The 24199-nt window shown below is 35.5% G+C and overlaps 1 protein-coding gene across 10 annotated transcripts in view; it reads right to left on the bottom strand.

Moving 5' to 3' along the window:
* Window positions 1-24199, bottom strand: part of LOC106009380 (axonemal dynein light chain domain-containing protein 1-like) — a 113434-nt gene that overhangs the window by 50230 nt on the left and 39005 nt on the right. For 2 of the 10 annotated variants that reach the window (XR_015448519.1, XM_087204248.1), the window contains 4 exons: window positions 23532-23830; window positions 22166-22303; window positions 15993-16049; window positions 15309-15411 (listed from right to left, as the gene is read on the bottom strand). Coding sequence is in view for 6 of the 10 variants with exons in the window: in XM_087204248.1 (XP_087060374.1) it covers window positions 15309-15411; window positions 15993-16049; window positions 22166-22251 (246 nt within the window). In the remaining 4 variants the exon portion in view is untranslated. Of the gene's footprint in view, window positions 1-861; window positions 1405-12396; window positions 12519-15308; window positions 15412-15992; window positions 16050-18848; window positions 18935-22165; window positions 22304-23531; window positions 23831-24199 lie in introns of those variants that run through there. The other 8 variants (XM_087204245.1, XM_087204246.1, XM_087204249.1 and 5 more) reach the window with 6 other exon arrangements.

Here is a 24199-nt window from a genome sequence, read left to right as displayed (position 1 = left end):
CTATGGATTATAAGACCTACATCACATAACTCTCCAAAAAGGAAAAATAATATATGAAAACATTTTAGCCTAATAGAGTATTTAATAAATGAGTTATTATTCCTAATATTTAAAGAAGCATTATTATTTTCAATTTCATCTATACATGTCAATATTACCAGATAAAGAGTTTTAAAAATCATGGTCCTATGGTGCAGTGACTTTTTAAAACTTTTTATCTGGCAGTTTTGACATGATATTTGCTTTCATATATTATATATGCTACATACATATATAATTCCAAGACTATTATGATCAAATAATTCCAAAAGAAAAAAGTGGGACCTGGATCGTAGCAACTAGAAAACTGAACTGCTCTTCATTTTGTCTCTTTTGCACAGGGTTGATCATGGACAAAACCAATGCCTGGGGACAGAAGAAAAAATGCAGCAAGCCACAGCCCATCTACAACTATCTCCAACTCCAAGTCATCTCTGTTTTGCTTCCCCTTGGTATGAAGTAGCAGAAGCACAGACTAACTGACAGACCTGATCTTGGATGAGGCCAATGCACAAGGAAAAATGGTTAACCTGCAAAAGTAGCAGAACCAGGGAGAAAGTACAGACCTGGCTAGCAGCTTCAGGGATTCCAGGGTCAACCTTCTGAAGTGACAGGGTGAGAGATAACCACAGGAAACAAGCAAAGAGAATTCTGGTTAAACATAGACCCCCTGAGAAGTTTAAGCTCAGGATAGGAAGGAAATGGCACTTGCCCTTCATACTGAGAAACCAGGCCCAGCAAATGCGGACAGTAAATAAAAGAGGGCTGGTTGTTTTTCCCATCTACCAAAGTTCAAGAATACACTTCAGCCAGGACACTTACCACAGTCTGAGATGAACAGAGGGGCACTTTGGTGCAGGCTGTGCATCTCACAAACACAAGGCCCTAAAGCTAGGCTAAGAAAAGCATGACTTGGTGGATTCCAAGACTTCTGATGCTGGAAAGAAACCAATCATTCAAAACAAAGGAGTTGTTTTTTTTAATTCATTGTTTAAATTTTTTTTTCACTATTTCTCTTTCTTTCATCCGGGTTTTTTTATTTTTATTTTTTTTGAGGGGTTGCTGAAAAGCTTATGGATTTATTTGTTTCTTCTTCATTCTCTTCAAACATTTTAACCAGGAGATCAACTTTTAGGCTGTTAAGAAGTTTTGCAAGCATCTTGCTGGATTTTTTTTCCCTCATGTTTCTACTGATTTTTGTGCTGAGGGTTGAGGATCAGTTATGGTAGGAAAAACACTTTTGCTGCTGTGGAGATTTCTTTAGTTAGTGTACATTTCCTCATGATGTGATCTTGATTTAAGTAGATTTGGCATTTATACACTCTTCAACTTTTGAATATAATAGGATCAGTATGGGTCGCTAAACTGCAAGGAAAGAAACAGTATTGGATATATCAGGATCTACAGAGTCAACTATATATCAATCATGCAATTTAAAATTTGATTTAGGGGCCAGGGATTTAGCTCAGTGGTTCCACCACCTGCCTCACAAGCACAAGGTCCCGAGTTCCAATACCTGGTACTAAAAAAAAAAAAAAAAGGAAGAAAAAGTAAAACTTGCTTTAATAATTTCACTTTTTTTAATAACTCAGAAGGACTCATATAATACTGCTGACAGGCTGGGATGTAGAGGATAAGAGAAAGAAAAGGAAGACAATAATTCATAAAGAAGGAAAGGAGAAAAAGAAAAGAGATAGGAATTTGTTGATATTATTTTTATATCTGGAGTTGAGGGCTAGTGGAGAGGGCATCTGAGAAGGTATGTGTGGGAATAGGAAAAGGGTAAAGAGGGAGGGACATATAACTATAATTTGAGGGAAGCTGTGAGAAAGTTGAAACCAATTAATATGCTGATATAAAGTTTGTGTTTGAATCCTCTATATGGAGCTTTTTGTGAAGGTTAACCAGACATATCCATGGAAGATACTATTTAAACTAAAGCACTGACTTTTATTCTCCTTTTCACATATACAAAAACTGTATAGAAAAATTAAAAACATGGAAACACAAAAAGAGTGCTCTCAGTACTACAGTATTTATATCACAGTCAGAGTTCAGAGTCAGTGGGCTCTTTCCCCTACATTCACAAATGGAGAAAGTTTGATTTGTAACTGGGACAGGGGGAATCCATACAGACTGCTGAGCCTTCCTCTTTCCCTCTGCAGTGCCCTGCTACCCAGAATTTGTTTTGCCTCTGTTTTATGACTGGATACCTTCAATTGTGTCAGAGTGGGGGGCACAGTGTTTCACTGATTTTCAAAGAGGGCTTCTCAATCTCCATTCCTTTCCTCTGTGAGAATCCAGGCAGCTGCTAATGTCTGCTCTTTCTATTGCACTCTAGGTGATTGCACTGTGCAACCCCTCCTAGGTACACAGTGCCTCTCCAGGTCCCCACCTGCAATAAACTCTGTCCACACTCCACAAAGCATCACTGTCCAGCTGACAAACTCAGTGGTGTGGAGGGCTCATGGCACTCAGCAGCTTTTTGCTGGGGGTGAGGGGGTACCTGGGCAAGCCCTAAAGGGCAGGCAATGGAGATGTAATTCATTTTAAAAATTTAATTTGTCTTAAATGAGTAAAAGCAGCAAATAAACATATGAAAAAATGTTTAACATCACTGGTCATTCGAGAGATGCAGATGAAAACAACAGTGAGATTCCACCTCACCCCAGAAAGAATGGCTGCTATCAAGAAATCAACCAATAACAAATGCTGGTGGGGGTGTAGGGAGAAAGGAACCCTTCTCCATTGTTGGTGGGAGTGCAGACTGGTGCAACCACTGTGGAAATCAATGTGGAGATAACTCAAAAAACTAGGATTACAGGTCCCATTTGACCCAGCTATTCCTCTGCTGGGTATCTGCCCCAAAGAAATAAAAGAATCATACCACAGTAATATATGCACCCCCATGTTTATAGCAGCACAGTTTGTAAAAGCTAAAGCTTGGAAACAGCCCAAGTGCCCATCAACTGGAGACTGGATAAAGACGATATGGCTTTTCTATAAAATGGAGTACTACTCAGCCATAAAGAATGAGAAACTAGAGACATTTATAGCTAAACGAATGCACATTGAGGCAATACCCTTAAGTGAAACAAATAGGATGCATGTGTAAATACCAAATAGTTTCCCTGGTGTGAAAACTAAAAGTGTAAATAAGATTCAAAAATGAATAATTGATAATGTGAATTAGGAAGACAAGGTCTAAAGAAGAAGAGGAGGTAGGAGGGGTAGGGAAAAGGAAAGAAGGGAAAAGAAAAAATATGAGAAAAGGAAAAAATGGAAACAAGGTCTCTGTAAATAGGGAACAGTGGGGGGGGGGGAAGGGCAGGGGAATGGGGAAAAAATAAGAACCAAGATAAATCATGTAAAGGTACAAGATCCCAATGATGAATGTAACGGTATTGTATACCTAAAATGCACCAATAAACTTTTAATGGAAAAATACTTTAAAAATAAAAGTTTAATTTGTCTTAAAACTAAAGTTAGATACAAGACAGGAATAAATGTTATTTATATCTGACAAATGGATAAGAGAATTGGGTACTGCCCACATATCTTTTCCCATTTTTTTTCTTCTTGTAGCCTAACTTTATTTGTAAAAAAAATCTGAAATAGAACTGAAAATAATCATAGTTTTAAACCCCATGTGGTCTTGCTGTTTTGTCTTTTATCAAACTTAATATTGCTTTGTAAAAGAATGAGATGTGACTCAGTTGTAGATAACGAGTTTCAAGTTTACAACTATTACTTTATCAAGATATTTATTAGGAAGTCCTACCCTTTGCCACTGCTTGAAGTCTGAAACAGTCAAATTAAATATATTTCCCTTATTGGGGGATAGAATGTCTTTTCCCCTGAAAGAAAAATGAGCATGAGAAAGGTCTCATGACAGAGTATAAACAAAATCATAAGTACTTTTGCTAAATAACAATATTAACTCTGTCCTCAACAATTTTTAAACATGCCTTCCACGTTTGGCTCTTCTGATTTGTGAGTATAAATAGAAACAAAATCTAAGCAGACATGAACAATCAAGTTACAGTGCCATGAGCTGTGACACAATCTGTTTTAAAGGGTGGGCTTTAGACTTGGGAATTCAAAACTAAATCACCATAGGGGAATTCCTGTTGAAGACACCTGTAAAAACAATATATAAAGAGAAAAGAAGCCTAATTAGTAATTAAGACAAAACATTAGGTTAAGAGACTCAACTTCTGATAAGAAGAAGCTTTTAATTTCTCATAAGTCTCATGGGAGAAGATATTTTTAAAGAAGTTCCTGAAGAGACAGAAGAGAACTGGAGCCACCTGTGTGCCCCTCACAGCTAAAAGATAACAAATAGCCCCTACCACTCCTGTCAGGGTTCTTGTTTAGGCTGTGGATGTCATAGAGCAATACAGGGTTTTTATCCTGATGCTGAGCTAAAAATCCAGCACAGATAAAACCTTGCCCCAAGTACAACCCAACTCCATTCAAAATTTGGTCAACATTTTAATTCAAAGAATAGCATACATAAAAATCCCCAGGTTGACTAGGCCCCAAGAAGCCACAGCCTGGCAGTGATGACCTTCTCCTGGGCATCCACCAATAGAACAACTGCAGAGAAACAACACAAACACCATGGACAGAACACCCACAAGAGGCCTCACTACTAGTCACTTCCCTGCTTTTTAAGAAGGAGGCCGGAGATTTAGCTCAGTGGTTCTGCTTCCTGCCTTGCAAGCTCAAGGTTCCAAGTTTGATCCCTGGTACAAAAAAAAAAAAGAAGAAGGTATATTGTTCCCAAATTCTCTTTGGTATGAGAAACTGAAAATGTAAATGTGGACCAAAATGTGTAATAGATAATGTGAAATAAGAAGCAAAGATTCAAAGGAGAAGGGGAAGTAGGGGGATGGGGGAAAGGAAAGAAGGGAAAGAAAGAAATATGAGAAAAGAAGGAAATAGGGAGGGGTGGGGGATGGAAGGGAGGGAAGGAGAATAGGGAAAAACAAGAACTAAGATATATCGTGTACAGGTACAAATCCTTAATGATGAATGTGATCATAATGTATACCTAAAATGTACCAATAAAGTTAATTAAAAAAAAGAAGGTATATTGTTGACAAGACAACAGCAATGATCATAGGGAATGTAACCCATACATTTCACGGTCTACAGCACAATTTCCTGAACCAACACAAGGACCTCTCACTGTGAAACCTACACTGAAAGTATGACTAGTACATACATGTCAAAATATTTTAAGCACCAGCAAGGAAGTAACAAGGAAACCTTACTCTGAAATCTACTTGGAAATACAGTGAACACAAACAATTCAATCTCCAAGAACACTGTCAGGTAAAGCTGTTCCTTAAAAAGGCCCTCACATATAAGTGGAAGATAGATCCAACCCAAGAGATGTGAAAATCAACAAGAAACATGAAAAGAACACATATGACCCTTCCAAAATTTAATACCTCTACAGTAACTGCCATAAACATCAAAGTAGATAAAATACCACACAAAGAATATTCAAAAATGATCAATAAACTCAAAGAAGATACAAATAAATATCAGAATGAAATAAGGAAGACAATGCAGGATATGAAACAATACATTGACAGAGAATTAGATTCTGAAAAGATAACCAAACAGAAGTCTGAAAATGAAAAGCACAATAAATGAAATTCAATGTAAAGCCTGTCTCAAACAGGCTTGATCAAGCAGAAGAAAGAATCTGAGGTTCTGAAGAAAAAGTTGGAAAAATATTGCATTTAGACAACAATAAAGAAAAAATAGCCAAGGTTCTAGCTCAGTGGCACCATGCCTACCTTGCAACTACAAGGTCCTGAGTTCAATCCTTGGTACCTCAAAATAAACAAACAAACAAATAAATAAATAAATAAAATTGTGAAAAAAATGCATTTTTTCCTCTCTGGGATGCAATTTTTAAAACAAATTTAATCACCTATGGAATAAAAAAGGGATCAAATGCAGACTAAATGCATAAAATCTATTCAGTGAAATAATAACAAAATTTCCCAAATCTTGAGAAAGATATGGACATTCAGGTAGGGGAGGCATCTAGAACTGCAAAGAGACATTACCAGAAAAAAACCTCCCACATCATATCATAGTTAAAATGTCAAGATTACAAAGGAAAGAAGCTATATTGAAAGCTATAAGAGAAAAAACACCAAATCATGCATAAAGGCAAACCCATCCAAATAACAGCAATTTCTTTGCAGAAATTTTAAAGCCTAGGAGGACATAGAATAATGCATTTCAAACTCTAAAAGAAAATATTACCACCAACCTACATTACTATATTCACCAAAGGCCCCCTCAGCCTTGAAGGAGAAATACAGATATTCCAAAATAAGCAGAAACTACAGGAATTCATGACCCCAAAACAGCACAATAGAAGATATTTAAAGGAGCACTACATGCTGATAAAGAGCAGACTAACAAACGAGTGCTAGGAAAGAAGCATCACAAAACTAACCAAATAAAAGGTATTAGTACATATTTTTCAATAATAACCCTGAATGTAGGGCACAGATTGGCAAACCAGATTAAAAACCACACCAAACAATATGTTGCCTGCAAGAAATATATCTCATCCGGGGCTGGGGATTTAGCTCAGTGGTTTCACCGCCTGCTATGCAAGCACAAGGACCTGAGTTCGATCCCCGGTACCAAAAAAAACCAAAAAAGAAATATACCTCATCCACAAAGATATATATGCCTCATCCACAAAGTTATATTTATTTATAAAGATATATAAGACACTGCAGAAAGAAGGAAGGAAGGAAGGAAGTTAGGAAGAAATGAAGGTTAGAGAGAAAGGAAAGGAAAGAAAAAAGAATGACTACTGTTTGCTCTATGAAATTGAATGCACCAATGTTCAGTGCGTAGGTTTGCAATAGTTCTGTCTTCTTGGTGGATTGTTCTCTTACCAATACCTAATGACTAATCCCGCTTGATTTCAGATTCCATTTGGATGAAATGTCTTTTTCCATCCTTTTGAATATATATATAATATATATTAAATATATAATATATAAATACATATTTGTGGATGAGGTATATATATAATATATAAATATATCTTTGTGGATGAGGCATATATGTATAATATATAAATATATCATCATGGATGAGGTATATATATAATATATAAATATAACTTCATAGATGAGGTATATAATATATAAATATATCTTTGTGGATGAAGGATATATATATTTTGATATATATATATATTTTGAAAAAAAAAGAAGGAAATAGTATACCAAAATAATACTTGCAAAAATAATAATAGCAGTGAGAACACAATTGGAGCCCAGCCCAACCAACTTACCAACTCAGTGAAGTCCTACCTCAAATGAAAAATAGAAGAAAGTCTGGGGTCTTAGTTCAGTGTCAAGGTACTAGGGTCAATCTCCCATACTACCCTCACCCCCCCCCCCAAAGCAAAGTCCTACACCAGAACCATCAAAGTTCCAGTTTTTAACCATCAAATGCTCTAGTTTGAAAAAACATATATATATATATATATATATATATATATATATATATATATATTTTCTTTAAAATGGACATTAGCATAAAGAATTCTAGGTTTTTTGTTTCCTGTATGAATGTGTATGGTAATGAGGATTGAACCCAAGCTTTGCACTAAGCTCTATCTCTAGATCTTTTTATGTTATTTTATTTTATTTATTTTTATTTTGAGACAGGGTCTTGCTAAGTCACTAATTTACCCAGTCTGGGCTGGAATTTAACAATTCTCTTGCCTCAGCCTCCAGAGTGCTAGGATTATAGGCATGTACCACCAAGCCCAGCTTTTGTTGTGTATTTTGTTTTAATTCATTCAACAACTATCTGTGTAGTGCCTATGTTATAGTAGGTACTATTCAAAACAAGACAAATCTTTGCCCTTAATGGAGAGACAATAAACAAAAAAAGGAAAACAATACATTAGGTAGTGATAAAATGGATAAAAATAAATCAGAGAGGTGGGTGTGGTGGCACACACTTGTAGTCCCAGCATTTGGGAGCCTGTGGCAGGAGGATCACCATGCATTTGAGGCCAGCCTGGGCTACACAGTGAGTGCAAGGCCACCCTAAACTATATAGTGAGACCCTGGCTCAAAAAACAAGCAACAACAACAACAAAAGGTCAGAGAAAGAAGACTGGGAATGCAAACTGTGTGCAATTTTAAATAATCAATAAAGCAATCAATAAAGATCTTACTGAGAAAATGACATTTGAGTAAAGTACTTAAGGAAGGAGGAAAGATGCTACACAGTTTTATAAGAGCACAGGATTCTTTTGTGTTCAATAAAGGCCAGTGTGTCCAGAATAAAGCAGGAAAATTCAGAGAAATTTGGATATGTTGGCTCTTATAAGCCATTTGAAAAGCACTGCTGTGCCAGGGATTTAGTTCAGTGCCACCATGTCTGCCTTGCAAGAGAGATCCCTGGTACCAAAAAAACCAAAAACCAAAAAACTGCTATTTACTTATGTAGGACTGCATAACTCTGTAATCATAAAACTCCCCTAGCCCCAACTGTGACTGAATGTGAGTAAATAGATAAAGATTCTTCTTAATTCCAGGACACTAGATAAGATCTGTATCAGCCATAATTATCCAGCTCTTTGTTCTGGACACCACTATTTATAGAACAATCTACAAAGCATCTGCTATCAGTACATGTCAGGCTAATTAACATGCAAATGTAAGACCTCTAACCTTTGTTCCCTCTTCTGTAAATTTCACCTGTTAACTTCCCTGCAACCCCCTATAAAAAGAGCCTGGACTCTGGGCTGATTGCCTCTCTAAGCTACTTTGCTTTGGGAGTGCTGTCTCGCCAGACTAAGGTCTGTTTCACTTTCCAACTTGTCCAGTGTGTTCCTTCCTGGGTGTTCTTTGCTGCAGTCAGCTCCTTGGAGCATTTGGTAAAGTCCTTGGTCTTACATTCTGGAGGCACAGCTGGGATCCCTGGGTGTGCTTCACTATAGTCAGCTCCTGGGAGCGTTTGGTAAGGACAGTGGTCTTACATTTAGATGGAGAGGTAATGCATACTTTTGTTTTTGTTTTTAGTACCAGGGATTGAACTCATGACCTTGTGCTTGTGAGGCAGGCAGCAGAACCACTGAGCTAAATCCCCAGCCCCCAAAATATACAAATTATTTTTATTTATTTATTTATTTTTTTGGTACCGGGGATCTAACTTGGGACCTTGTGCTTTCAAGGCAGGCAGCAGAGCCACTGAGCTAAATCCCAGCCTGGTCATGCACAATTTTGAGCAGAGAAATTACATAATCTGAGCAATGGTATTTAGAGTAGTAATCTGTGGGTTATGACACTGATTTTTCTTCATTTTTGTTTGTATTTTTAAAAAATTTTATGACACATATACTTTGTTATTTTATTTTTAATGAAATAAAAAATTAAAATGCAATCAAATATATCCTTTTGTATACAATAGGCTCGAGTAAATAAAATTTTACCAGAAAAAGAGTTTAGGGTTAGCAAACTTAGAGCTTGTAGGTTAAATCTGCCTACCATTTGTATATTTGTATGATCGATGAGCTAAGAATTTTACATCTTTAGTTTTTACATTTTAATTTTCTTTTTTATATTTTTGCTGGTTACAAAACAGAATATTTTTTCATAACAAATGAAAATTTTATGAAATTCAATTTATTTTTGGTACCAGAGTTCGAACTCAGGACCTTGAGCTTACGAGGCAGGCAGCAGAACCACTGAGCTAAATCCCTGGCCTTAAATTCAATTTTTAGTGTCAATAAATAAAGCTCTAATAGACACAGGCAGGTTCACATATTGTCCTTGGTTGCTTTGTTTCTACAACAGCTCATGTTACAAAGGATAACAGTTTTGTCCGAAACCCTATCTTACTATCTAGGCCTGTATAGGAAGTTTGCTAACCTCTGAAATAGAGCAAAAATGAAGATGGAGTAGATTCACTAAATTTCAAACAGAACTACTAAACTCACTTATACCTCTAGGAAAAGCAATATCATGCCCAGCACACTGGTGAAAGATGCGGACAAAATAGAGGTCTCATACACTGACTTGACACACTAGTACAACCACTTTGTGGAACACTGTCATAAAATTTAGCAAGGATAAGGATAGGCATGTCTACTTGTAGGTTTATACCCTTAGAAAACTCTCAAATGAGGAGGGTGGGGGATTTAGCTCAGTGGTTTCGCTGACTGCTGCACAAGCACAAGGACCTAAGTTCTGATCCCTAGTACCAAAAAAAAAAAAAAAAAAAGAGGAGAGATTTACAAGACGTATATTATAACAGTGCCTGCAGGAGTTGGCATAGCTAAGAGCTTAGTATAGTGTCTGACATATAGCAAGTACTTCATAAATATTAGCTATATTAATAATAAAACAATAATTGAAAAATCAATTTTTACTGAGAAATAGATCCATAAATTATTCTTTAGTCATATAATTTAATGTTAGAGAGCAATAAAAAATAATTTATTCTATATGCAGTAGAATGGACAAATCACAAAAGCATAGTTTTGGTTGGTAAAATTAAATTTTGAAAATATATGAAACAACAATATACTATAGTTTTTGATATATAAATATGTAGTGAAATATAAAAATGTGGACAAGAAAGTTACATAACATCTGCTGACTAGTAATTAACTCTGGAAAGTGAAGGAAGATAATGGAAAGAAGTATTTTTTTTAAATTTCAAGTGCTTCAATAAAATTCTGTTTCCTAAGAAAAGGTATGAAACAAGTATGAAATACAGTGTTACTTTGGTTAACAAACTTTTACAGTTGTAAACTGAATTGCACAAAAACCAAATCAAATTCAATGGTTAGGTTAGATGTTGACTTGTGTGGAAATTTGATTCAGGTCTTGTCTAATTCAGTTTGTGACCAGAATCATGGAGAGAATTAAATTTGTGAACTGAGGCACCATTGTAATAGTTAACATTCATAGCTGGGAATGGTGGCACATGCTTGTAATCCCAGCTCTTGGGAGGCTGAAGCAGGAGAATTTCTAGGAGTTTGAGGCCACACTGAAATATATAGTGAGTTCAAGGCTAGCATGAACTACAAAGCAAGATCCTGTCTCCAAAATAAAAATAAATAAATAAAGTACATTGTAATAACTAACATTCATTAATTCAGGGTGTTTCAGGAGTGTTCATTATAATGTTTTATATTTCTGAATATTTGAAATATTTCATAACATAAAATTTTATAGAAAAGTACGAAAATAAAAGTATCTCTTCTGTCAGGACTCAATACTCAGGTGCCAGGTACCATTCTAAATGTGTCATTTATAATAACAATTTTAATCCTCAAAATAACCCTAAAAAGTAGGTAATATTAAAATCTCAATTTTTTATGGGAGCAAACAGAAGCCCAGAATAGTTATGTGACTTGTCCAAAGTTGCACAGCAAGCAGTACGGTTCTAGAGTTTGTGCTATGCACACTCCTTCACATACCTTCTCCTAAAAAACCTGAAAGTAACAGCCTGCAAACTTCATTCAACAAAATGATTGATGCTGAAACCAACAATCTGTATGCTCCCAGAGAAAAAAACAGGTTTTATTTTCTTTCCACCCAGAATGAGAAATCAACTAAATTCAGATAAAGAAGCTATATGTGTTTTTAGAAGCTGTGTTTTTCAAGAAGTTGGTGTCATATATACAGACTCCATCCAAAAAATATATAATAATATAAAAAAAGAATGTGAAGATAACCTATATATATATAGTATATATTTAAGAAACTGAATTATAAGTTTTAAACGTTCCTGTAAAGGAACCACTGGACCCAGATAACAAGGACAATGGGATGGCAATGGATTTTTAGATATGATACAAAAAGCACAAGCAACAACAAAAACCCAAACAAATTAGATTCATCAGAGTCTGAACTTTACACACATCAAACATCACCATTAAGTAAAGACTACACAGAGAATGAGAGAGTATTTTCAAACTATGTTGTCTGATAAGACACTTGTAGGGCCTGGGATTTAGTTCAGTGGTTCCGCTGCCTGCCTCACAAGCACAAGGTCCCGAGTGTGATCCCTGGTACCCAAAAAAAATGAAATAAAATAAAATTCAAAAGGAAACTAGGCCAACCATGGTGGTGCATGCCTGTAATTTGAGCAGTTCAACAGGGTGAGGCAGGAGGACTGCAAGTCTGAGCCCAATGTGGGCAACTTAGGGAGACTCTGTTTCAAAATAAAAAATAAAAAGGAGCCCACATGGTGGTGCGCATCTATAATTCCAGGGTTCAGTCCTAAGTACTACAAAAAAAAAGGAAACAAATAAAAGACTCTAACAATAGCTCTAACCTGATTTTGGACACTAGCTCTCCTCTATCTGCACAGTCCACACTGACTTGTCGAGTAAGTTCATGAAATACTGTGTTGTAGATGCTCTCCTCCTTCTTTAATGTATGTAATGGCTGGTGCATCTGGCCAAAGATAAGTAAAATAATCAGTACTTAGGATAGTATTATCAGTTAAAAAGACATTTTAGGAGGTGAGAACTCTGAACAAGGTTTAGTAACAGGATTAATTTATTTCATTGCTTTTTCACATATATACACACACAAAATAATATATGATTTTTTAAATCTGTTTAATTGTGCACATTTTTTATGGTACACTAAGGTGACAATATCACTTGTATGCTATGCCTTCCAAAAACTTTTAAAACCTGAATGTAACCATGAGCACACATCAGACAAACCAAAAGTAAGGAATATCTGACAGAATAACTGGCCTGTGCTGTTCAAAATGATCAAGGTCAAGAAAAACAATAAAGGCCACAGAACTGTGACTAAAGAAACATGATAACTAGAAGTGCTGTGTGATGCTGGGATGCCAGGCTAAGCAGAAGTAGCTATGAAAGCCATTACAGGGATAACTGATGAAATATGAAATTTGGCTATGGACTATGCTAGGTAATGTCCTGATTTTAATACTGTGGATATTTGAGAGAATGTCCTTATTGGTACAAATAAACCCTGTGATATATGGTAGTAGAGGCTAGATGTCTCCAATTTAGAATAGATCAGAAAGAAACTATGTATATATAATAGGGAATGAGGATGAAAAAACAAATAGGGAGCCATGTAAATAACAGGTGGGAGAATTTGGGTGCTAGACTTGAATGACCCTTCAAAATATATGCTGACATTTAATTGCTATTGTAACAGTATTAAAAGGTAAGACTTTTGGCCAGATGTGGTGATACACACCTGTAATCCCAGCATGTGTGGGGCTAAGGCAGGAGGATCACTGTGAGTTCGAGGACGGCATGAGCTACATAGTGAGTTCAAGACCACCCTGAACTGCATAGCAAGATCCTGTCTCAAAAACCAAACAAAAACAAAAGATGAGTCTTTAAGGGGTGATTAGAACATGAGGGCTCTGGCCTTATAAGTGGATTAATGCTGTCATCATCTCAGAAATAGACTCCTGCTTGTTTCAGGCCAATTTCTTCTCCCTATTCTATGAGATCACTTGCCCTTTCACCTTCCACCATGGAATGATGTAGCATAAAGGCCTTTGCCAAATGCTGCTGCCATGCTTTTTAACTCACCAGCCTCCAGAATGATGTTAAATAAACTCCTACTGTTTATAAATTTGAGACATTGTGTACTCCATTATACCAACAGAAGATACGACTAAGGCACTGGGTAAAGGCTCTATCAGATTATCTTGTACTAAATTTTTTTGTAAGGTTTAAACACTATACAAGTAAAAATTATATCAAACAATAAAGAAATAGCCCTGGGCTGGGGATTTAGATCAGTATTTCCAGCACCTGCCTTGCAAGCACAAGGTCCCAAGTTCGATCCTCGGTACCAAAACAAAAAACAAAAAAAATGAAAGAAATAGCTCTAATAAAGGAAAAAATTTCTATGTAAGGGTGGAAGAGTTTTTTCATGAAGTATAAAATAAAAGTTACAAGTGGTAAGAAAGCATGGTTTAACTGGCAGAGTTTTTTAGTAGTATATAAAGTAATGAAGTCTTTCAAAGGAAATAATAAATGCTGGTAACGATACACTAAAAGGGAATCACACATTTTAGAGGGAATGTAAATTAGTATAGCCACTATGGAAAACAGTATAGGGGTTCTTCAAAACACTACAAATACAACTACAGTATGATCCAGAAATCCCTCTACTTAGAAATATATCCAAAGGAAAGAAAATTAGTGTGTCAGGGAGATAGCTGCACTTCTGTATTTATTACACTACTATTCATAACAGTAAAAAAATGGAAATTGCATGAAGCAAAGAATGGATAAAGAAAATGTGGTGCACATACATAATGGAATACTACGTAGCCATAAAAAAGGCATGATATCCCATCATTACACACTGTGTTAGGCAAAATAAGTCAAGCACAAAAAGTCAGGTACTGTATCTTCTCACTTATACATGGAAGCTAAAAACACTGATCTCATAGAAGTAGAAAGTAGAATAATGGTTACCAGAGCCTGGGAAGGGGATGGAGAGAGGATGGAGAGAGAATGGTTAATGGTTAATAACTTCTAATGTTCCATAGCACACTAGCATAAGTATAACTGATAATTACTTGTATATTTCAACATATCCCATGCAGAGGATTTTAAATGTTCACAACACAAAGAAATGATAAATGTTAGAGGTGCTGGTTATGCCAATTACTCCAGTCTGATGGTTCCAAGTTTTAGACATATATTCAAAAACCTACTTAACTCATAAATATGCACAATTATTATATAACAATTGAAAATAAATACATAATAAGGATCTTACAAGCAGTGGTGCCTATGTTCAGTGACACATGTAACAATACAGTCATTTGCTACATAATGACATTTCAGTAAACAACAGACCACATATATGACAGTGGTCCCAGAAGATGATGCACAAATACTTGCCATTGTATTACAAGTGCCTATAGCAGTCAGTATGGTTAATTTGCTGTAGTCATAGGCTACATCATACAGACTGTGTGCACAGCAAGCTATACCATGTAGGTTTGTGTATTGATGTTCTCACAATGACAAAATTGTCTAATGATGCATTTCTCAGAAAACATCCTTATTATTAAATAATGATTGACTATACTTATAATTAATTATATAATTTTATAACATGCCAGGCACTTTTCTGGGCACTTTATGTTTTTTATTATTCTAACTCAGGTACTCTGCCTCCAGAGCCCGCGGTCTTGAACACTGAATTACAATGATATTTTGCAATTACCTTGGTTGGTACTGCATATTCCTCATTTTCTACACCAGCTCTCTCTAGCATAATGTTCATCACTTCACTCAGTTGGACCACTTCCACTCTTCTATTAGGTTTCCTAGAAGATTATGGTGGCCAAAATGTAAATAACATTTTAACATCTCATGCTCAAATAACAAAAAGAATATAAAATATATAAATAAAATATATAGTTATGGAATATTAACAGTAATATTTCAAAGCAATAGACCTGTATCTATTCATCTAGTGGGATATTAATAATAGAATTTTTAAAAACCAAGAAAACATGTAAATAGTATGATCCTTTTCTTAAAAGAAAATAATTCTCCCCTCCAAAGATTCTATATAACTATTATGTAAGATGGTCGGAACATATAAAAAATGTGGAGAGACCAACACCCAGTGTGAGAGAAGAAAAAGGACAAAGGAAAGAAGATCGCAACAAAATACTAATCGTTAAATGTAGAATATAACTGTTTCATACTAAATACTGTTTACATTTATGTAGATTTGAATATGCAATTGGACATGTGAAAACAACTAATTAGACAATAGAACTGTAGAAAATTATTGTTTTGGGTTCCTGCTATACTTTTGTTTGATAAAATATCAACAAAAAGAATACATGTGAACATAATCATTCTTTCTAAAGAACATTGTAAAATAGACCATACGTACATGGATGGGAAGAGCAATAGCCTGTTTTCACTATCCGTGAGAAGAGTAGTATATTTGCTACAATGAATAAGAGAAGAAATTGTTATTTTAAGAGAATGATTGGGGCCTGGGGATGTAGCTCAGCGTTAGATTACGTGCTTAGCATGCACAAGGGGCTGGCTCTGGCCTCAGCAGCACAGAGAGCTTCTCTTCCCACTGAGGATTAATACCAAGAATATATAAAGAACTGAAGAGCTAACCCTCCCAAAATAAATGACTCAATCAAAAAAAGGACAAATGAACTGAACGGACACTTCTCAAAAAAAGTTCAAGTGGTATATGAAGTACATTAGATACATTAAAAATATTCAACATCATTAGCCATTAGGGAAATACAAATCAGAACAATTTTGAGATTTCATTTTATCCCGATCAGCATGGCTGTCATTAAGAACACAAAATATGGGGCTGGGGATTTAGCTGCCTAGCAAGTACAAGATCCTGAGTTCGATCCCTGGTACAAAAAAAAAAAAAAGAGAGAGAGAAGAAGAACACAAAATACAACAAATGAACATCTGGAGGAAAAAGAAACCTTCCTGTTTCTTTGGTGAGAAGGTAAACTAGTATAGCTCTTGATATCAATATGGAAATTCCTGAAAGTAACTAGAAATAGAAATAATCACCCAGCATTACCACTTCTGGGTATGTTCTCAGAAGAATTAAAGATATAATGTTATAGTGACACATACATATGTGTTTACAGTGGCACAATTCACAATAGCTAAGCTCCAGAAACAACCTAGACAAACAGAAACACATGAATGAACATAGAAAATGTACTATATATACACAAGGGAATATTATTTGGTCACAAAGAAAGAAAAAAATCAGAGAAATCAGGTCATTTGCAGAAAATGGATGGAACTTGAGACCATCACCTTAAGAAAAATAAGCTAGACTCAGAAAGTTAAATATTACGTATTGTCTTGTACAAGAAACCTAAAATATAAATAAACAGATTAAGAGGGCCAGGGATTTAGCTCCATAGTGCCACTGCTTGCCTTACAAGCACAAGCACAAGGTCCTAAGTTTGATCCCTGGTACCAAAATAAATAAATAAATAAGCTTTAAAAAAAAACAGACTAAGGCTGGGTGTGGTGGCCCATGCCTATAATTCCAGCACTTGGGAGGCTGAGGCAGGACTGCCATGAGTTTGAGGCCAGCCTGGGCTACATATAGTGAGTTCAAGGCCAGCCTGAACTACATGATGAGACACTATCTCAAAAATAAACTAACTAAACTAATACCAGAGAGATGATAGGAAACTATAAGGCAGACTCTTGGAAATGGGGAAGGTGATGGGGAGTAGGGAGAAAAAGGGAAAACAAGAGGAAATGGATTGAAAATCAACATGTTATATGCATGTAAAATTCCCCAAAATAAACATCACTGTTCTATATTAAAAATATACAATAATTTTAAAATTTTTTAAATAAATGTGACATTTACAATGTCACATAGTTCAAGAGCTACTAAAAAAACCATCAAATATGACAGAAATCAATAAGTCTAGGTGGTAAACTACAAGCTAATAAAGATAAAAAAAAAGATGTAGCTTAAAAAAGTCATCCAAAGATCCATAATTAATGGGTTTCCAGGAAATATACATTTCATTATTTGGCAGTACAGGAATATGATGTCTTAAATTTACTCTTTTTTTTTTTGGTACTGGGGATCAAACTTGGGTCCTTGCACTTGTGGTACAGGCGATGTAACCACTGAGCTAAATCCCCAGCCCTCAAATTTACTCTTAAATAGTTTTACACTCATGTGTGTGTGTGTGTGTATGTGTGTGTGTGTGTAAAAGCAAATGAGGCCAAATATAATAAACATTCTGAATCAGGAAAGAAGGTATAGTGGAATTCCTTGTCCTGTTTTTACAACTTTTTCATGAGTTTGGAATTACATTAAAATCTAAAAATACCTCCCAAAAAATGAGTTCCATTTAGTTGTCTTTGGCTAACTGTTGTTTGATACACTCTCACAATGAAATGCCATATAATGTACATATTGCATAACAAACAAGGAGCAGCAGCTTCTCCGTGCTTTATTATAAAACCTTAGTCCAAAATTCTCGTTCTTTTATAGCCAGGTGTGGTGGCACATGCCTATAATTCCAACACCCAAGAGGCTGAGGCAAGAGAACTGCCAAAAGCTCAAGACCATTTGGTGAGATCAAGGCCAGCCTAAACTAGGTAGCAAGATCTTGTCTCAGAAAGAAAAAACAAACAAAAATCCAAAGTTCTTTTTTAAACTATGAAACATTCAGTGCTGGGGATTTAGCCCAGTGGTCCTACCACCTGCCTCACAAGTGCAAGGATCTGAGTTCGATCCCCGGTACCAAAAAAAACACACAAAAAACAAAAAACTATGAAACATTCAAATGTTGTCTCAGAAAATATAACCAAGATCTCATTTTCAATTCCATAAGCAGAGAATCAAAGACAATGAGATGACAAGTCTGCAGTCTGAGATTCTGACTCAAAGGGCTACTTTCCTTTGTCTGGATGGTTGTGACCATTTACAACCCATACTTAAAAGATAGAGTCAATATTTGGAACAAAGTTCCAGTTTTTAAAATTTAAATTTAAAACTGCAGAAAGGAACAGAGAACAATTTAGTCATTTAATTACTAAAATCCCAAACCATGAAGTCTTCATTAGCTTTTTAGAAATCTCTCTTCAATTATATTAGGGGAGCTAGCCTGTGTTTTCTTGTTACACCAGGATACAACTGTGCTGTCCCCAGGTTTTTCTAGGCATGGGAAGGAGAAAATACTTCAACATGTCAGGTACTTGATGTGTGTCATATACTCACTCATCGTAGCACTCCAAACCTGAAACTCCTATATTTGACACAATATGAAATTCTTCAGGAATTAAAGTGTCTGTTAATCTCTTTGGCTTAAAAAATGAAAAAAGAGAAGAATAAATATATTAATAGATGAGAAAGTTGATTTGTGAAAACCCTAATTCCTACTCCAAAGGGATACTATGTATTTTTTCTTAGTCTACATGTGCGACACATACTGAATACCTTCCTCTTGGAGGGCTGGTACACATACACATCACACCTCAATCCTTCTACATCCCCTTTCCCCTCTCCTCCCCCTCCCCTCTTCCCTCCGTCCCTTCCCATTTGCTTCTTGTTTCCTATAATCTATCATTTATTTTCTTCTGAATTATTTACACTTTGGGTTTTATATATAAGAAAAACCACGTGATATTTGATCTTGTGCGACGGATTTCACTTAAGATTATGGTCTCAAGATTATTTTCCTACAAATGACTCAAATTTATCCTTATTTATGCTTGAATAGTACTCCATTATGTGTATACACCACTTTTTCTTTATCCATTCATGTTTGTGGACATACTTTCAAGATTTAGCTATTATGAGTTGTGCTGCTATCAACATGGGTATGCATGTAGCACTATAATATGATATCTTTAACACTTTCTGAAGGATATCTAGAAGGGGAAAACTGGGTCAAATGAAATTCCTAATTCTTTGGGGAATTCCATACTTATTTCCATAGTGGTTGTGTTAGTTTACATTCCCACCAACAATGTAGGAGGGTTCCTTCCACACACACACAACCTCGCCAGCATTTGTTATTTGATTTCTTGATGATAGCCATCCTTTCTGGAGTAAGATGGAATCTCAGTGCTGATTTAATTTGCATTTCTCTAATGACCAGAGATGTTGGACATTTCTTCATGTACTTATTAGCCATTTGTATGTTTCCTCTTGAGAAGTGTCTATTCATGTCAATTGAATATTTTTGATTGGGTCTTTTATTTAAGGGTTCTAATTTTTTTAAGTTCTTTATATATTGTAGATATTAGTCCTGTTGCAGGTATAGCTGGAAAAATGTTTTGCATTGTGTAGGTTGTCTTTTTACTCTGTTGGTGGCTTCTATTGCTGTGCACATTTTAATTTGATATAATCTCATTTGTTGACTCTTAGTTCTATTTCTTGTGTCATCGGAGTTCTGTTCAGAAACTCCTTGCCTAACCCTGTGTCTTCAATAGTTTTACCCATTTCATCTTCCAGCAGATTGGTTCTGTTTTAATACCTAGGTATTTGATTATTTTAATTTTAGTTTAGTACATGGTTAAAGAGATGGGTCTGTAAAAGGTATAACAGACAATGTTAAATAGGAAGAAAAGGGGCAAAGGGGAAGAGGAAGTGAGAGGGGTAGGGGAAAGGAAAGAAGGAAATGGAATTAATATGAGAAAATGAAAAGATGGGAACAAAGTCTTTGTAAATAGGGAGGGGTAGAGGGGTTAAAGGGAGGGCAGGGGAAGGGGGAAAAATAAGAACCAAGAGAGATTATGTAAAGGTGCAAATTTCCAATGATGGATGTCATTACATTGTATACCGAAAATGTACCAATAAAATTAAATTTAAAAAAGAGATGGGCCTAGATTCAATTTTCTGGATATGGACAACCAGTTTTTCCAGCACTATTTGTTGAAGAAGCCCTATGTTCTTCAGCCTCTGTCTTTCTCCCCTTGTCAAAGATCAGATGTCTGAGTGTGCCTGGAATTGGTTCTGCATCCTCTATTCTGTTCCTCTGAAACACATATCTAGTTTTGTGCTGTACCATCATGTTTTTATCACCATAGCTTTGTAATACAGCTTGAGATCCAGGATTGTGATGCCTGATGCTTTGTTCTTCCTCCCTAGGATTGTTTTTGCTGTTCTGGGTCTCTTCCTGTTCCATATGAATTATAGGATTGTTTTTCTAGTTCTGTGTGGAATGATGTTGGTATTTTGATTGGATTTACATTAAATGTATAAATTAGTTTTGATATATGGCCACTTTGACAATATTAGTTCTGTCTATCCTGGAACAAAGAATGTCTTTGTATTTTCTGATGTTTTATTCAATCTCCTTTTACAGAGTACTATAATTTTCATTATAGAGGTCTTTCATTTCCTTGGTTAGGTTAATACTAATATTTTTGAAGCTAATATGAAGGTATTATTTTCTTGATTTATTTCTCAGTATATTCATTGTTTGTGTATTGAAATGCTATTGAATTTTGTGTACTGATTTTGTATCCTGCTACTTTGCTGAATTTGTTTATTAGTTCTAGGGGCTTTCTGGTGGAATTTTTTTGGGTCTTCTATGTATAGGATCATGTCACCTGTGAATAAGAATAGTTCAGCTTATTCTTTTCCTATACACAAAAGGGATATTATTTATTAAGTTGAGAGATCTTGATTACAGAAATAACAGTGTTTTAGTAATGTACATGATAGCAAACAACAGGAACAAACCTTTAAGCAGAGCATACATTTTTAAAAGTAAGCATGAATTTAAGAACAAGTTTAGCTCTAATGTAATAGCCCCTCAATATCTGACAAAGGCTGGTTCCAGGAATCCGTACACATACCAAAAATCTGCAGATGTCAAGTCTACTCTATAAAATGATGCAGTATTTGCATATAACCTATACACATCCTCTCATTTATTTAAATCATTAGATTATTTATAATATTATAAATGTTATATAAATAATTGTGATACTGAATTATTGAGGAAATAATGATAAGAAAATCTCTATACAGGTTCACAACAGATGCAATTTTTGAAAAATATTCCACATTTGTGGGTGGTTGGATATGCAGATGAGGACCTCTCAGATATACAGATCTCAGTGTATTCAGAAATTCATCATTAGGGCAAGCATGGTGCCACATGCCTATAATCCCAGCACGCAGGAGAGGCTGAGGCAGCAGGATCACTTTGAGTTCAAGGTCAGCCTGGGCTATATAGTGAGTTCAAGGCCAACCTGAACTACATAGCAAGATCTTATCACAAAAACCAAAACAAAACAAAAATAAATTCATTTTTTTTAACTTAGTAGGAAAACTAAAATTCAGCTTAGCATCATACCATGAATAAGAAATCTACAACTTTGTATGTGGATTTCTGGAAGGAGAAATCTAGTCTTCCCATTGTATTTTCTAAAGTGGCAACTCTGGTTTGGAAAACAGCTTAAGATATTTTTGATCTTTACCCACTAAATAGCTTTTTAAGGAAATAAGACAGTAAGCAATATATTTTGGGGGAACTTATTTAAAGAGTAGAGAGAGGGAGAGAAGTTTATCAAATGTTTTACCTTGTGAGGCACGAGGACACCATCATGTTTCTCGTGATCATCTTTGGATTGTAATGCATGGTCCGAATGTGGGGGACAAAATGCATTCTCTCTAGTCTCTTCTTTTACATATTTAACATCATACAGAAAAGAAATATCCTTAAAAATAAGAAAAATACATATTTCAAAAATAAATTTTCATTCTGGCTACTAAATAAGAGGGAGTAAGGTCCACACATATCCTACTAGTGAATAAAGTGGTCATTTATGTCAGCGAAACTGATCTCACCACTGACTTCCTAAGAAGATTGGACATTTAGATACAAGTTTCTCCAACATTCTTCCTCAATATGAAATCTCATTCACATCACAAACTCTTTCCTTCAATCTTAGGCTAAGATAAATTCTCTTTTCCATGGTTTTTCCTTCCACTTATCCACTTGATTCCATCCTTGCCTACATCACTGAGTATTCTGGTCCATCAGTCATAACTTCTGTGTTTTTCCTACTCTATTGAAACATTCCTCTTGGTCTACAACCAGTCTTTTCCCCTTCTGAAAACTTTGCTTTACCATACACTGTTATCATTTCATCATGATTGGCCTATCTATCCTCTCAATTTCCATTCATCAAACTTCCCTACAATCTGATTTCCACCCACATCTCTATTCTGAAACCATTTTCCAGAAAGCTCATGACGATTTGCCACTATAAAGTCAAATTATCTCTTATTAGTTATCTTCTACTACATTTCTCTGGTATATTTCCAAAATTGACCGTCTGCCTAAAAACTCTCTTCCTCTATTATCTGTGTTACTAAACACTCCTGTTTTTTTGTCCTAACTGCTCCATCTTAGACTTTCCTGTGTCTTCCTGCTACTATACTAAATGGAAATGCTCCACAAATGCGTGACCTCATACCTCTACTCTTTTTCCTATACCTTTTCTCCCTTGGCAATGTTATCAAATCTCACCTTATCCCAAATGTTACTTCCAGGAACAACTGACTCCTTCCATTCTCATTTCCTCCTCTTAAATTCACTAATTCTGTCAACTAGCACTATCCTTGCCTCATCTAAATCTCACTAGAATTATTGAGACTCTCCCATTTTTAACTCCTTTGTAAACATTTTTTATTAGTACATATTTGTCATACACATTGATCACAATCATAAGGAATTTGCACCTATACATAATATATCCTGATTTTTCTTTTTTTCCCATTCCCCTCCCATCCCTTCAAGCTCTCTTCCCCTATTCACAAAAGCTTTGTTACCATTTTTTCCTTCTCGCCCCCTTCCCTTCTTCCCCTCTTTTATTCCCCTTCCCATTTGAACATGTTCTTCCTACTTCCAAATATTTATCCATCATTATGCTCTTTATTTACCTTTTGGGTTTCTTACATAAGACACACAGTATGATATTTAAACTTTTGCGTCTGATTTATTTCACTTAAGATTATGGTCTAAAGGTGCATCCATTTTCCTACAAATGACTCAAGTTTATCCTTCTTTATGGCAGTGTAGTACTCCATTGTATACAAATGCCACAGTTTCTCCATCCATTCATCTGTTGTTGGGCATTTGGGCTGTTTCTAAGATTTAGCTGTTATAAGTTGTGCTGCTATAAACATGGGTATGCATGCTTCACTGTGGTATGATGCTTTTAATTATTTCAGGAAGATACCTAGAAAGGGAACAGCAGAGTCAAATGGGACTTCTCTTTTTCATTTTTTGAGGAATCGTCATACTGATTTCCATAGTGTTGTATCAGAATACACTCCCATCAGCAATGAAGAAGGGTTTCTTTTTTGGCACAGCCTCAACAGCATTTAGTTAGTTGTTGATTTCCTGATAGACATTCTTTCTAGACTGACATAGAATCTTATTTCTCAAATGACCATTGATGCTGAGCATTTTTCATAATTTGTTTCTGTTTGTACATCTTCACCTGAAAAGTGTCTGTTGATTTCAGGTGCTCATTTTTGGATTGGGTCTTTAAATTTAAGGGGGTCTGATTATTTTGAGTTCTGTATATATACTAGACGTTAGTCTT

This window comes from Heterocephalus glaber, unplaced genomic scaffold, assembly GCF_053883595.1.
Source record: "Heterocephalus glaber isolate CG9 unplaced genomic scaffold, H.glaber_assembly_v1.0 deba00000470, whole genome shotgun sequence".
Classification (NCBI taxonomy): Eukaryota; Metazoa; Chordata; class Mammalia; order Rodentia; family Bathyergidae; genus Heterocephalus; species Heterocephalus glaber.
Note: the sequence above shows the minus strand (reverse complement) of the source record. Positions and strands in the feature narration are given on the sequence as shown.